This window comes from Cotesia glomerata, linkage group LG7 (genome assembly GCF_020080835.1).
Source record: "Cotesia glomerata isolate CgM1 linkage group LG7, MPM_Cglom_v2.3, whole genome shotgun sequence".
Lineage (NCBI taxonomy): Eukaryota > Metazoa > Arthropoda > Insecta > Hymenoptera > Braconidae > Cotesia > Cotesia glomerata.
The window spans coordinates 22,514,470-22,530,655 of record NC_058164.1 but is presented as its reverse complement, the minus strand read 5'-3'; the positions used below and the strand labels follow the sequence as shown (position 1 = coordinate 22,530,655).

General features: G+C 31.2%; 1 protein-coding gene and 3 long non-coding RNA genes across 4 annotated transcripts; 2 read left to right on the top strand and 2 right to left on the bottom strand.

The window, feature by feature from the left end:
- Positions 1–3,844: 3,844 nt before the first annotated feature.
- Positions 3,845–15,541, top strand: LOC123269888. Its single transcript, XR_006510494.1, has 3 exons — positions 3,845–3,856; positions 10,151–10,154; positions 15,474–15,541. It is a non-coding gene; the product is annotated as an uncharacterized LOC123269888 (long non-coding RNA).
- LOC123269878 lies at positions 5,385–5,964 on the bottom strand. The gene is made up of 2 exons (XR_006510484.1): positions 5,808–5,964; positions 5,385–5,707 (listed from the first exon to the last, which is right to left on the bottom strand). It is a non-coding gene; the product is annotated as an uncharacterized LOC123269878 (long non-coding RNA).
- LOC123269882 lies at positions 7,410–8,674 on the top strand. The gene is made up of 2 exons (XR_006510488.1): positions 7,410–8,205; positions 8,265–8,674. It is a non-coding gene; the product is annotated as an uncharacterized LOC123269882 (long non-coding RNA).
- On the bottom strand, positions 9,612–10,562 carry LOC123269872. Its single transcript, XM_044735767.1, has 3 exons — positions 10,318–10,562; positions 10,078–10,233; positions 9,612–9,995 (listed from the first exon to the last, which is right to left on the bottom strand). The coding sequence occupies exons 1-3, from the start codon at positions 10,358–10,360 to the stop codon at positions 9,859–9,861; spliced, it is 336 nt and encodes a 111-aa protein (XP_044591702.1). The 5' UTR covers positions 10,361–10,562; the 3' UTR covers positions 9,612–9,858.
- Positions 15,542–16,186: the final 645 nt, after the last annotated feature.

Sequence of the window (16,186 nt, the reverse complement as noted above, 5' to 3'; positions counted from 1 at the left end):
CCAGCACATAACTAGTCTTATGTACTTAAATAAAGGCATACCCGAGTAAAAAAAACTATTTATCATTATACATAATTCATATCTAATTATATATAATCATAAATGTATATATAATTCATATACAATTATATATGAATCATATACAATTCTATATAATTTTTTTTACTCCAGTGGGTATTTTGTGATTACCATAAAACATTCTCTTTTTCTATCTAAGAGTCTGTTACTCCAATGATTGACAGTCTTTTGATATATAGTATTTTTCGGATGAAATAATAGGAACTTAAAAAAAAATTATTAGTTTTGTCAAGTTCAAAAATTGTTAGCCAGGCCCTCCAGCAATATATAGTTCCATATACTAAACAAATAATTCCATCAAAATTTAAACTATTAATTCTGATTTTACCTTGATTATTTTTTTAATTTCAAAGAAATTATAAGTTCTAAAGCAACGAAGTACCTTAACAATATATCGCAGAATCATTTTTACGATTTCATGTATACATAGATAATTTTATAAATCTACATATAGATACCATTATTATATATAAATATTGACAGTTAATAATTAATAAATTAGATAAAAAATTTTGTTTACTACGAATCGATCATGTATGCGATTTGCATTACTTGTAGTTATAATAAACTCTGTTCTCCAAGTAAGTCTCTTAGGTAAACGGGTAATGAATTAGTCTTTCAAGTAGTAGGTCCACGGTTCGATCCCCACTCGCGCCGATTTTTTTTTTACTATGGAAATAATTATATGTAATTATATATAATTATATAGGGTCATTTTTCATTTATAATTATGTAATATGATGATATATAATTTTTTTTACCCGGGCGGGTACATAGTCTGATATACTTATATCAAGGCATATATAGTCTGATATGACCAATTTCCATATCAGGCCTGATATGGACGGTTTATATCAGGCCTGATATAGTCTGATCAGAAAATTTTTTCACGGGGATACTTTCATTGCTTCCGGTTAAGGGTTTTTCTTCGGCTTTGACATCCCTGAATTATTGAACAATTAAAGTAGCTTGATGCTCTGATTGACAATCAATTGATATAGTGTTATAAAACCCCGCGATGCAGCTTGCAGTTGAATCACATCCTACTGTCTTACCAGTAATAGCGTAATGCAATAAAATTTACTATAATGTTCATCGACGGCAAATATCAGCACATCTGCATCGCGCCGAAAGAATGGGCCATACATAAAACAGAGAGCGTTGAAAAAATGATGATCGACAGCTGCTTAAACCATCGAAAAAAGACCTCCTGCATCCACGGAGCCAACACCCAAATTTCTTCGGTATCTACCAAACTGGAATACTACGACCTGAAGCTCTGGTTCAAGAGAACTGATGATATATCTACAAAACCGAACTCCGGATCATATTTTTCGATGATGCTCCACTTGCCTGAATCAAAATGTACGAGAAATTTTTTGTTTTACCAGCGCATCAACTTGCGAGATCGTTTTATCTATAGATAACACATATTCACTGAAGTAAGCTACCGAAAAGAGCTGTTCAATAATTTGTTTGACGATATTGGTCAGAAAATTAACTTAGCATCTTTTACATCTTTTATATATCAAAAAAATTTCGATCAGGTACGCAGTCTAATCGAACTCACTTTTTTATTTTAATAAACTAATAACTTTCTTTTTGATTGTTTCAGAATCTGGTTCAACACCACAGAATTAACAAAGTCTTTATCAAGTAGAAGCCTTGAATCATCTAAGATTAAAGCTAAGATAAAGAGCGCAAATCGAAGCTTCACGTAGTAATACTAGATTATACTTAAGATTTCATGCAATGTAGGAATAAGGTAGTTTTTCATAATTTCCGACAGTTAAGTCGAATAGTGTTAGTTTACTATCCATGTAATACGTATCTGGAGAACTAAGATTGTATCCCAAGTTTTTGTAAAACTACTGTACCTTTTCCACTACTGCATTTGCCAAACAAATATACACATACTACGAAATACTTGTCGGTATGATAATTTGATAACGTCGCAGATTTATTTTACTATACTTATCCCAGTGGAAGAAAGGGTGCGCAACGTATTGAGTTCTGAAAAGTGAGGGTAAGAGAGTTGTATGACAAATGAGTGGTGGGGATGATCAAACTCTTGCCAGGCAAACTATATTCTCATTGTACAGTCGATACTTACTTATAGTTCATAAGCGATAAAAATGTAAGAATTCCTTCTATGTTTGTTATTACACAAGACATTTTCTTACAATAATTCATCCTAATAATGATTACTTATTAAAATATTTTAAATTAAAAAGAAATATGCTTTTTTTGAGCCTTCAAAACCCATCTGACCCTTTAACTAAGGAAAGCTTGAAACAAATTGACTCTATAGATTTACTTTATTTATACCTAAAAAATAATTAATGCGCATACGCCAAAACAAAGCTTAATTGTAACAACATTGTTTCCTATACGTCATATAAATGTATGCAGACATATACTATAACTATGCATTAGGGTGTGTCATTTTAAGGCGATATTTTTTTTTTTTACTGATATACCAGAAAATTTGGTAGTTTATAGAAAATTAAAAATTATGCCGCTGTACTAAAGGGTTTAAGTCCAATAGCGGCTTAACTCATCAAAAAATTCGATTTCCCATTTAAATAACACAGGAAATATTTTTTTTTGTTTCGAGTGGATTTTTCGTTGTTAAAAAAATTTTTTTTCAAAAAACCTTCTTATGGCTTTTGTAGGAAATTAAATTCTCTACAAAATTATATCTTTCATCGAAGACTGTAGAACCACTAGTTTCGAAGTTATAGCCCGTTGAACGGTAACATTTACAAAAATACACATTAAATTCCATTTAATTTTCAATTCATTACTCTTACATAAATAATTTAATTTTTTTGTACATTGTCGAGCAGTTAAATTTTAAATTAAAATATTGACTCGTTTTAGTACAATAATCTCAGTCAAATTATTGTTAATTAATTGCTATAATTACAAGCAATATATTCCTTAAAAATATATTGCTTAAGAATTTATCTTTTTCGAGAAAAATTTTCACTCAGCCGGACAGAAACTTCGGGACTCCACCATATTTGTATTTTCATTGTTTTAGTATACACAAAAGCATGGTATTGTGTATCGCCTTCAGCGATCCAAGCTCCTCGACAGGATTTAGAATTTATGAAAGACACTGAATTATAAGAAAATAAAAAAAAATTTTCAGAAGTAGCATCGAAAAAGTTCAGCAATCACTTGTAGTATTATCTTTCTTAACAACTTATTCGTTTGTTATTATTTTATGATAATGTTAGTGTAGAAATCAAAGTAAATTTAATTGAATCGATTCAGAAATGACACACCCGACTATGCATACATCTAAAAATGTTCACACATATTATCAATAGCTCGTTTTTCGGTGATAAATTATCAATCGACGCCAATTGGAACAAGTGTAAGTAACAAATTAGAAGTTGTTTTCATTGTTCCACATGATAAATCGACCTATAAATAGTTTTATTTTCTATTTAACGTCACGTATAAAATCTGCGCTACCAATTATCTAAATATACGATCAATTGACTGTGGTCGAGATACTTTTTTAAAAAACTGTTAATCATTTCTTGACAAATTACTGATTGTGAGATAAGTGAGCCTATTAATAGAGTTGAACCACACCTATCAAATAAATCTCAGCCTGGGTGTTGACATTATAAAATTTGTTATATACAACGTGGTTACTTTGTGTTATGTGACAGTTGAGCTAAACGGCTTTATAATTGCTCTACATTTAGCGACCTAAGGCTTATAATACTTTAGAGTTTATGAAAAATAGTTTCATCTGAGCGTGAACCGGTTTATTTATTAAAAAAAAAAAAACAACAACAAAATTTGGTGATTAATTAATGTATTAAACGTCTACAGGTTAGCATCTACTGAGTCAAAAGTTACATAAATCTCGGACGCGCATCTTTTACTTTTTGGAGTTTACTCCTTTAGAATCGATTTTCATAAAAGGCGCCCGGTATGAGAAAAATATGGAGAGTAAAACCTATTCATCAAATGGGATAGTAACGTTTTTGGTGCGTAACCTATTCTGCGCACCTTTCACTTTTCAGGCGTGAGTATTAAGACGTACATAGGGTATGTAGTCTAGTCAACAAGTACCTTTTTGGTCAACTTTTTTCAGCAATCTCCGAAAGTTATAATTGAGGTGTCATTCGATTCGAAATGGGATCTAAATGATTTTTGAAAAAAAATGAAGTTCCGCTTGCAAAAATTGCAAAGGTTATTAAGAATTAACTGAAAAAAGGGGGTTTAGTTTTTTACAAATATCTTAAAAACTAATAAAGATTTTAAAAATTTTTAAAAAATTTCAAAAAGAAGAGGAAATTTCCTAGAAAAAAAATCTGGACTCCTGAAACTGTAGGACCAATCTTAATAATTTTCCCTGAGGGATGAAAATACGGCCGAAAATGGGTGCTCTGGCTTGCGTAAGCCATGCCTACTTTGAACACTTAATTAATAAAAATTATTTTAGCATATTAAATTTAAAATTTAAGAAATGAAAAAAATCAGGGGCTTACTGGATAGATAAATGAACAATAATTCGCCTGAAAAAATTTTTATCACAATCTCTCAATTAGTTATGCAATTGTTAATTAATAATTTTTTTTCTGCTTGAACATGTACATTGCAAGTGTGATAATTGTTAAACTATAACTATTTGAGATTTTTTTCCTTTCTTGAAGCAATTCTTGGAAGGCTTCAGAATAGATCCCCGTTCGAAAAATTAAAAAATTTTTATTTTTCAATTTTTTATTAATAATTTTCGTTGTTGCAAAATTAAAAACTTAAATTAATCATCAAAAAAATTTATTTTTTTTTAAATATTATTAATGATCCGTTTTTATGTTGTCAGAAGCTACTCGGAAATAACTTTTTAAAATTTTTATCTTTCATTGTTAGAAAAATTGTTTTAAACAAATGCGTTGTTCATAAGATGATTGAAAATTTTTTTATGAAATTCCAATCTTTGATACAAATAATGATTTTTAAAAGAAAAATTGTACCTTAAACAAATTATTGGAGTTTACACATAATTTTTTCATTTATTTCTATCGATATTAATTTGCGATTTAAAAATATTAACAAGTTGTTAGCTATTTTGATGAACTAATTGCATAATTAATGAAAATGAATGTATCATGTATGCTTCGAGTAATATAATAGTTAATTCCATTTACCATCTTTTACTAATCTATATATTCGATATAATCGTTCGTACGGAGTAAACTCCAGTCGTGCGTCGGAGCTGACACACACGATTTTTTTACGGTTACGTATTGCAATGTACTCATTCAAGGTTTTAGAAATATCCTTGACGTTTTTCTCCAACTTTTGTAGAAGCTCCTTCTCTTTTTTCATCTTCTTGTCCTTCATCCCAGACATTTCGAAAAACTCGATGATGATTTCTGCAGCGGGGTCATCGATGTGGAAGAGTTGGAAACGAAGCTACTTCCCGATGACATTGACGACGTCGAATCCGATTTAGACAGCTTGGAGTATTGACGTTTCGTAGGGCTTAACTTTTGAAAAGCTCTGACCAAGCTAGGCATGTCTTTCTCAGACGTCTTTTTATATGTCGTTTGCTTGCAGTCAGCCATCGCGATTGTTTTTTCAAGCCTCGTATCTGCAACTAAAAACCTTCATTAATGTTGACGCTTCTTAAACAAGTCTGTCGGGCCACACACTTACAAAAAAATGGGGTTATTTTAGCGAATGTCGCTTTAACTTACCTAATTAACATTCCAAAGCTCAGCGAATCACTTGTAACAGTACGTTGACTGAAATAATGATTACGACGAACGACTTTGCTCCAGTTTTAACGTTCTTGCCTCGATACCGATGAAGAATAATGCCTATTAGCAACAAGCCAACCTTTTGACTCCACTCAATCAGGGTAGTATACGGTAGTCAATTGAGAATGATTACTTCAAGTATCCTGGGAATATTTATATAGAGATGCTAATTGGAACGCATTCAAAGATTATTTGGTGTTGTATAAGAGAGTTGCTTTACCGAAATATATGTTCAAAAATACCATTAGATATTGATAAGCTATGTCAGGCAAACATCTTTGCTGGGTTCCCTGTCCATGGGACGAATACCCTTCAGTTTTTATGGGTTTGATTCTCCATAGCGAAGTTGCGTCCCACTATCGACAAACCAACAAAATAGAAGGGACTAGGATCCGCGTTGATGGAAACGTTGCAGTACTACGTAATTACAAAAACCAAATATGGATGAAGAACGAAAAAGACAACCGTAAGAAACCGGATCGGAAGTCTTACACAGGAATCTTCATGCCGTGTATAACAACCTCGGAATTGTGAGTCAAACTCTGTCTAGCTTTTACTAGTTACCAAAAATAAGACAAAGGTGCAACAATAATTTTTTTGTTCCAGCAAAAATCCCTGCTGTCATTATATCTAAGCTCTCGAAGTACATGTAGAGTATTATATGCATTTAAAATTGACAAAATTAATTGTAGTAATATTAATTGTTATTATAATAATGAACCGTCTAGATATTATAATATTTGAAAGTTTTATCTGAGCGATGCTCTGATTGAAGTTAAATGAGAATATAAGATTCAATAAGAAATGAGGTTAAAGGTACAAAAAACAACGTACATAGTATACCCGCTTAGTTGCGTTGCCATGACAATTAGCCCCTGCTAAAAAAGGAGCAAAACAAGAGGACCTTTCCACATTCTAAAAAATACTCTAGCTTTAAATTTGCTGCAAGGATCGCTAAAAACTGTAAGTAACACCCATTCTAACGGTAGAATATTGGATTTCAAGGTTTTACTCAAGTGTTTTTAATTTAAAATCTATGACAGCTGAGCGTCTCAAGTACCAATCGCACCAATTGGAGGAATTACCTCAAGAGCCATTGATTCATACAAAACATGACCATTTTAACAAGTATCACTTTGCGCAGTACGTCAATGTTTCTTTAATCCTGAAATAATGGAATAATTATAGATACCGCTATTTGCGTAGAATGTACCATTGCGTACTTAAGATACCATGCTCAAAATTTCTGACTGGGTAAAAATGACCATGATGAACAGGAAGCACCGCATTTAGTGGAAAACTTTGTAGTAGACACACTTTTTATGAATAAACTATTTAAAGTAATGTCTTGTTTTAGTAAATCACCTCAGACGTAACTGCACTTTTAATTAAACAAAAATATTGATAAATAAATCACAGTTCAATTATAACGCACGTTGTTAATTAAAACAGCGAGTAAATTGACAACATTGAACTTTCAATTGATCTCCGGGCAGTCCCAAACATTAATCATTGATTTGTTAGTGGCCATTGTGTCTATGGTGAATAGAATTTCATACTCGTCAGGGATGAAGTTCTGCGAATAATAAAACTGTCATTAAATATATCGCTAGGTTATGAAAAGCTTACACAATTACAGAATATTTATACCATGAGTTAGCAAAGTTGTAGGTATTAATATAAATTGGCATACAAACAGGTCATATTGTATCGGGAAAACCTAATTATATCGATGTGGCTGGGACAAACCGCACATTGTTCATTATCACTAAATGCTTAAATACTAGTACAGTTGTCGAAACAAATTCTATTTAGACAAAATTTAGAGCGATTTATTTCAGGTCAGTTAAAGTGCCAGTTGTTGTATAGATCTATTATTATCAAGTTCCGAAACTGATGAGATTTTTATTACTGTGTAGGGATTAAATTTCCTGTAACTATGCATTTATAAAATTTAAAATTATGTTGCGAATGATCCGGTCTGTGTGATATCGATATTCTTGACTGTACTTTAGTTTCTTTTCCTTGTAGATAGTCATTTTCCTGCTGAAATAACACAGAATGTTAGATCAGTACTAACTAAGCTCTCTAACGAAACGAATACCATTGACCTGCTCATTTGCCGTAATAAAACGTGTATTATTTAAACGTAATGGAGAGACGTGCTCGGATAAAAACTTTCTGCGCTTGCTGTGGAAAAGGCCCGTAAGTACTCTCCAATAATTGATTAAATTCGTAGATAAACATCAAACTATTTCTCTTTGTAAACTTTGTATTTAGAAGAACTCTTATAAAAGTAGAGTTTGTAGGGATGCAAGACAATAGTCTATTCAAAGTACTAATTATACGTTTTATATTGAGAAGCATTAAAGATTCTCACTACATTTGTTCAAGGGTAGATCGCAAATCGAGCCTCTTTTAAGTTATTCTATTCCATTTAAAAACAAACATTTTACCTGCGTTAAGTACTAACGCCGATCGCTGCCTGTTACCAATCCATTTCATTTACTATATTCTAGCCCACCACGGCGGAGCCCCGTTGAGCCAGCCCAGTTAGCCCCACGAAACCGGGGTAGCTCTAGATCACTAGAAAACATTCCAGCGTCCACATACCGGGAGAAAAAAAAGTCAGTCACGAAGAAAGAGCATTTAGAAATATTTTATTCACGTATTATATAGTATATTTAGTATGAATATGGAGTTTCAATTCGATTTTATGATTTAGAATCAAATAACATCGAATTCAACTAAATTGCTGCATTAAATTTTTGGATTTTTAGAAGAGGTTTTATTTGTCAGATAAAGGAAATAAAACAAAGAATCTCAACAGTTTATTCCATTTTAATTGAGCATGTTGGTAATTTCGGAGCTACCACCTAGTAGTAAGTAAATAGTGCTCGAAGATTGCAGGAGTTACAGTTTACACATTTGTCCCCGTCGATGAATGCAGTATGCTGCTGCATTTGGCACTCATCTACTTCAACGTCAGATGAATAGCTTAACCCCTCTAGGTCGACGTCATATGTACAAGTTACCATTGTCAGAATGACTATTGCTCTCAGAATATAAAAACTTTCTTCACACTTAAACATTTCTATACCACAACACTTTTGCAACTAGATCGAAAAACTAGCCCAAAAATGATAAAACTATACAACCACCTCGACGTTTGGAGAATGAATGATGCTAGCTTTACGACGTTATATATACTGGCCAAGAGAGTAGTAAGACGTCGCCGCCCTTGGCGAGACCTAAATTTACCCTACTTAAGGAATAAACATCGAATTTAAATGGGATGGACGCACGTTCGAGACCACATAATGAGTAAGCGTTCGTAGCACAACAATTTTATAGCAAACCTTCTTCAACCTGGAATATTCTTGCGGCGAAGGACCGATTTGGGAAAAACTCTGTGCATTTATCTGTGCTCAGAGAAAACTACCAAAAATCCCAAGTCTGCATAACTGGCACAAAAATTAACCCTAGGGATCATTAAAAAAATCAAACCTATTAACTTACTTTCTTAAAAGTACCTAGAGAACTCGTGTTTGAACAAGACTTCTGTTACAAAAACAGAAGTTTTTGTGCAAAACCCTTAGTTTCTAAGGTCTCCATCTACGTATATGCCTTGCACAAAACCATAGGTAGAATTTGACGTCAGCAATTATCGAACTTTATAGCAGCCTTGTGCTAGCTTTGTAAAAGATTGTTATATGGGTAAAATGAGAAGAAATCAAACGCAAGAATTTTTCATTTAATTTATTTAAAAATACAAAGTACCCCTATCATTTTCTTTTTAAAAACATTCAGAGTACGACCATGTAACGTTTTCATAAATAGTGGGCAGAAAACACATTTCCTTCACTCGCTTTTCATTTCTAAGGTTATTTTTTGAGGACAAGTGTACATGATTGGAATCGAAAGCAAATACTTGTTTTTTAGTTCCTGGAAGTTGGTGCCGTTCACTTGCTTGATCAATTTGCTGTACTTATCGAAGTTCTTGATGCTTTGGTTCACTTGGCAAACACCTTTCCCGAACTTGAAGCATGTGGTTGGTACTTCTTCCAATCTTAGATAGCGGTTTTGATAAGTCAGCTTGCAGCAGGGAAGCTTCGACGTCATGCACTGAAATACAAAACAACATATTGTTCATACTTTCGATGATTAGATATCTTAAATAAATTATAGATTCAGTAAATATACTCACTGGGTTTCCTAAAGGTAGGCAAGCTGACAGATTTTGTATCTTGGTGAATACTGAAGGAGTTTTGACGGTAAAGTGTGGTTTCCCTGACACAACAATAGCCACGGTGATTGGAATCAGGACAACGTTGATGGCTGCAACCATCTTCCAAAAGTTCATCTATGAAAAATAATAAAATATAGCATGGAAAAATTGTTTTGTTCTAATCCCACGATACAAGGTTGATGAAATTCGTCAACTTACTTCGGGTAGAAAAGCAAGAATTTGGCAACAAACGTCGCAACATTCACTTCGAGAACTCAAAGGGAAGTGACGTCCCAAAACCCTTGACGCTATTTATATGGTAGCAACTGTAAGAGAAGTAATACTGCGCAGTAATTTTTTTATCTACTTTTGGACACATAATAAATAAAACATTGATAAACAACAACAAAAGCAGAAATGTCATTAAGTCGATTAGTTTTCCACTACGATGAGTATTCATTGTCGCATTAATATTTTAATATCAAAATCTTACGTCAAGTAAACATTGTTCTGGAACCATTCTACCCACATAACAATCTTTTACAAAGCTTACACAAGACTGCTCTAAAGTTCGATAGTTGCTAGCGTAAAATTTTACCTATGGGTCTTACTGCAGATACTTGCGACAGATTTAAATTGCAAGTATTTGCTTCAAGTTTCTGGTGCAAGAAGTACGCAAAGAATCAACAAAGTATTTTACAATGAGGAAGTTGAACACTTGAGACAGTTTCTTGCGATACGATCTTGTGCACAGCACATACGTAGATGGAGGCCCTAGAAACAAAGTGTTTACACCTGGCTCTACGATAGGAATCTTGCTCAAACATGTGTCCTTATACACTGAAAAAAAAGTTTTTTTATACCAAGGAAATGTTTCCTTATAGTTAAAAAAAAAGTATTCTTAAAATAAGAATACCAAAGTTTACTAACCATAGGAATAAGTTTACTGGATATAAAAAAATTTGGTATTCTCATTATTAAAATACTAAAATCAATGTGGCCGACTTAACCTCGCTTGGTCGACACGAATCTTCAGGATAGATAATTATGAGATAACATACTTTTATAAATAATCTATCGCACTAAAATTAATAAAAATGGAAAATAGTATATTAAGCCTTTCTTTCCTTATTTTTAATTCTTATTGTTGTCAAAAAATTGCAATTTCTTGCTAATGGCATTATTTTACTAATAACATTACTAAGGTAAAAGACCTAGTTATTGACACTGGATATTTTATTTTAATTAAAAAAAATAAATCAACTCTGATAAATTAATAAACATAATTTTTGAATTATAAATTTTAAGATAATTGGTTTTTTGAGATCATTTTATTTTTTTAATTAGAATAAAATTGCAAGTGTCAAACAACTAGGCCAGTGTAAATAACTGGGTCTTTTACCTTATTATAAAAATTGATTATAAGGAAAGAATGTATTGCTAAAATGAGTTATAAATTTGAAATAATAACAAGTAATATAATATATTTTCTATTTAATTTAATTTTTTATTTCTTAATTAGTTTTATTTGTTATTCATATTATAAATAGTAAAGATAAAAAACTTTAATTAAAATGCGGTGGTTACTTCTAATAACAATGACGCAATATTATATAATTTTTATCAGCTTTTGATGTAAAATTTAGTGGTTTAAAATTCAATAAATTATCATAGCTGATAATAGAACAGCCTGGCATCATATCTGTAACTTCATAAACATGTTCATGTTCTCGGAATATCGTTCTAAGTCTTTGATAAATAAAAAATGGCGTATCATTTCAAGTAAAAATAAATTTAATAAGTCCAAATACTGGTTCATTATTATCTTCATTCGTACATAGCACCATATTCGGCTTATAAGTACTACCATTTTTAGTTACCCAATTAACCTTTTGTATAGTAGTATTTATAGAATTTGGTTGTTCATTCAAGCTGTCGTTGAATATTATTGACAAATCACTCAATTCACAAGATGACGAAGGCCCTTCTTCAAAAACAGGAGCAATATACATTGCATAAAGTTGGCTGGCAAATTTCAATTGATGTTTAGTAACAATTGTTTGAGCAACATTTTTTTTTGCAGTTACTCACAGAAGCTGGCACTGTTGATTCTTTATGTTTTCCATCTAGTTCTTCCATCTAGTTAAAAATTTAATCTGAGGACCTATTTTTTTAATTAGTTTTTGAATTATTTCCTCGTTGAGATTTTTAAATGCAATTTCATCCACTTCTTCATCTACAATAGAAAAAAATTATCCTTAATTTTTCACCTAAATGTCACTAATTATAAATTTTTATCAACCGCCTAATTTCATACAGGATTATTATTAAAAAATGAGAAAAAGAAGTTAAACGATACACAATAAGCATGAAAAATAACAAATTTAATATTTATAATTATGATAGTTATAAATAAAATCATGGATTTGCTATTGTAATCAAATTAAATAATTATTATAACCATACAATCAATAATTAATTGAATGATTAATTAAGCTTTATTAAGAAAATGATTAGTAGAAAATAATTACCCTCGCAGTTTTTGAAATACCGTAAATTTTTGGTATTAATGCGTTTACCATAAATTAACCGTTATAATTCTGAAATAATACGGTATTTCTGTGGTTATTTTGGCCAGTTTTTTTACTACAGTTATTTTATACAGCATTTCTACCGTACTTTTGCTACAAAGTTCAGAAATAATACGATAAAATTACCGTAAAACTCTAGAACTTTTACCGTAAAAAATCTATGTATTAACTATAATATTACTATAATTTTACAATAATAAAATGGTATTTCTACGGTAAAAATACCAAAGATATACTGCAATTTTACCGCGTTTATACTGATATAATTAAAGATATAATGCTTTCTACCGTAAGATGGACGGTTGTGTTAATTACTCGGTGAGTCTTATTAGGTGACTGAGTAAATAGATACGGATAGTGTCTCTGATAGCTCAACTGGTAGAGCCTTCGGCGCGTAACTAGATGATCCGGGTTCGAATCCCGGTCTGGACAAAAAAAATGATAATAATAATAATCACAGAGAAATTAATCTATCACCCTCTTAAAAATTATTCATGATAATTTATATTATTATAAAAAAAATTTTAAGCTATTGAAAAATAGTAGTAAAGCAGCATATTTTTGGTATTTTGCCGATAATAGAAAGTAGGGATCTTCTTTTTCGATTTTTTGCTGCATTAGTGCCGCAGATATACAGTAAATATGCGGTACATTTACGGTTTAAATGCTGTTAATATACCGTAATTTTTCTATTGTATTGCCGTAAATATTCTGAATTTATTTCGTAATTTTTTTGCAAGAATTCGACAAAAAAACTGGCTAAAATAACTAAAGTATTACGGTAAAAATACAGTATTTATATCGTATAAATACCGAGTCTTTACGGCATTTCCAAAACCGTGAGGGTACCTTCAAAGATTTGTTGGAGAGATGATAAATTCCACTCTGACAACTTCTTTTGCACCCAAGAATCCATATAAGTAAGGGAGTAAGGGGAAGTAATATTAATGATTAATACTTTTATTTATAATTTATAAATTTTTTAATTTACATAAATAAATATTTAGGTAAGTAGACTCAGGCACGAGGTAAACTAAAAAACACGCGTACACTGTAGATTCGAGGGAAATGACAAAAATAGTGGCGCCACCGTCACGGTTGCTATGGTAACATAGAATTTAGTTTTAGTCCCGTTAAAAAACTTGGTATTCTCAGATTTAAAATACCAGTTTTCTTAAATCTAAAATATTTAAGTTAACTTTTACTGCATACAAGAAAACTCGTCTAAAAAATATTCGGTATTCTAGGTATAAAAAAACTTTTTTTTCAGTATAGAATCCTTAAAGAATCTCAAATATAGTTCCGTCCGTAAAAGTCTTGTGGCTACGGCGGTCCATGAGTAGATTTTTTTTTGTAGTTTTTAGTTTCAGAGCATTTAGTAAGCTGTAGTCAGTAATCTGCATATTTTGGTTATTATAAGACCGTTGACATGCAAAATCACTCACAAACTCGCATCGAATTCTACCTGACGTCGATAACATAAAGTAGGGGAAATCAAATTGGTAGAGCAATTGAAGAGGATTCTGATTCACGATTATATAAATTTAAAATTGGAGGTATACGCAATCATCCATTCATAAGAAAAATAATTACGTGTATACAGAGTACAATTACCATAAATGAAGCTTCTTTGTCAATTTAAATTTATGATAGTATTTGAAAAGTTAAATAACAGAAATTTACATGAATTACAATTTATATTGCGTTGAAATTGTATACGATGATAATTATGTTTGTATAAATATTATTTTGATTAAAGCAACGATTAATTATTATTACTGATTATTATTTTGCTATCAATTAATTCATATATTTATCACAAGCTTTTAAAATTATTTTGAAATACTAATTTTATGCTTATGCATTTAGAATTAAATTAAAATAAATATAGGTGTAAAAATTGTATAATCTTCAATTCAAAAAGAAAATATTTTCATTATTTTTTTTATGAAATATAAATGATTCAATTTCTTTGTTGATAATGTTTTTTGTTTATCTCATTCACATTTTAATAACTCTTTATGAATCATCTAGTGTTTTGCAGGAATTCCTTTACGTCGCTACCGACGGAAGGTAAGACGACTTGTTTATATTATTTAATATTTTATATTTGGCATTTTTTAATTTTATTAATTTACTAAAACACAAAATTATAAATAATTGACTTTACTTTATGTACTCAAGTCCTAGCATATATTGCACCGAGTATACAATGGCCCAGTTTAAATTTACTTAGTGCTAAACAAGACTGAGCTTAGATTAGTATGCATTACATATTTTTCTTATAGATATTCTTCAGACAGAATGTAGTAACTTTCAGATTTTGGTAGGAGATCCACTACAGCTTGTAGACAGTAGTGTTTTAGAAAAATGTTCTTAGATAGTATAGAGTGTTATTAGATACACAACTGGTTGGTGCCAGCATACGACTCAGTAATGTGCAGAAAATAGTCTTCCAGAACACTACTGAGTACTGCAAAAATAGCAATCAGTGCTGTTTTTGTTTTCTTCGAGTAAGAACTTAGCAAATTGGAACGAAGCTAAACCCATACAACAATCTTTTACACGGCTTGCGCAAGATTTTTCTAAAGTTCGACATTTGTTAGCGTAAAATTCTACCTATAGGTCTTGCTGCAAGTTTCTGGTACAAGAGATACGCCAGAAACCAACACAGTAATGAACTATGAGCAAAGTATACATAATTCTACACTAAGGTATGCCAAAATTCATTTTCCGTAAGAAACCTTTTAAAATTGGAATTTTGAGTTTTGTTTTTAACAGGAGCTGTGTTTGGACATTTTCTTAGATATTTTGGGTTGAGACGATTTATTTGATTTTCATAGAATTTTTAACAGGAGGTTTGTTTAGGAAGCCATTTTTGGAATTCTGCTAAATAGGAATCCTATCTGAAATGTAACAGAGTAAATTGTGAATTAAAAAAAAAAAAACTACTACGTTTGACTCATTCTAAAAAGACGTTCGCTAACTTACTTTTGATTGCTTCAATTTATGTTTTATATATCAGTAAATATAATTCATTGTAGGTAGCTTCTTAAGTTGTTTGTTAACAGAAATAAAAAAGCACAGTTCTAAGCCTATTTGTTATCCAAGATCGAGTTTTTGATCGAACCTTAGTGGAACGTACTTAGAAGCCAAAAAATGGCAATTGGCTCATTTTGTTTATGGTTCCATTAGATTTCTTTATTTTATTGTCAAAAGCGCTAGTCGCCAAAAACAAACTCTGTAGTCTTATTCGATTTTGAAATTTCGACATGGCAATTTTTGCAGCCCATACAAGAACTTTTTGTATGCGCTTCGGGTAAATCCTACTAGGTACCATCCTCCAGAAACGTAAGACTATGTCACAATTATTAAGCTCAAAAAACGCTCACACTAAGTAAGCTTCTAGTCACCGGTACAAATAAGACTATCCAAGGATAATTTTAAAAACAATTATTGTTTTATTAGTTGTGAAAGGAAGGAGTATAAATAAATAT

Excerpts from the sequence above, each read along its gene's own strand:
- LOC123269872 (XM_044735767.1), bottom strand. The coding sequence starts at position 10,360 with ATGTTGCGACGTTTGTTGCCAAATTCTTGCTTTTCTACCCGAA. Across the intron at positions 10,234-10,317 it reads TTCTTGCTTTTCTACCCGAA|ATGAACTTTTGGAAGATGGT; the intron begins GTAAGTTGACGA and ends TATTTTTCATAG. Across the intron at positions 9,996-10,077 it reads GCCTACCTTTAGGAAACCCA|TGCATGACGTCGAAGCTTCC; the intron begins GTGAGTATATTT and ends TTTGTATTTCAG.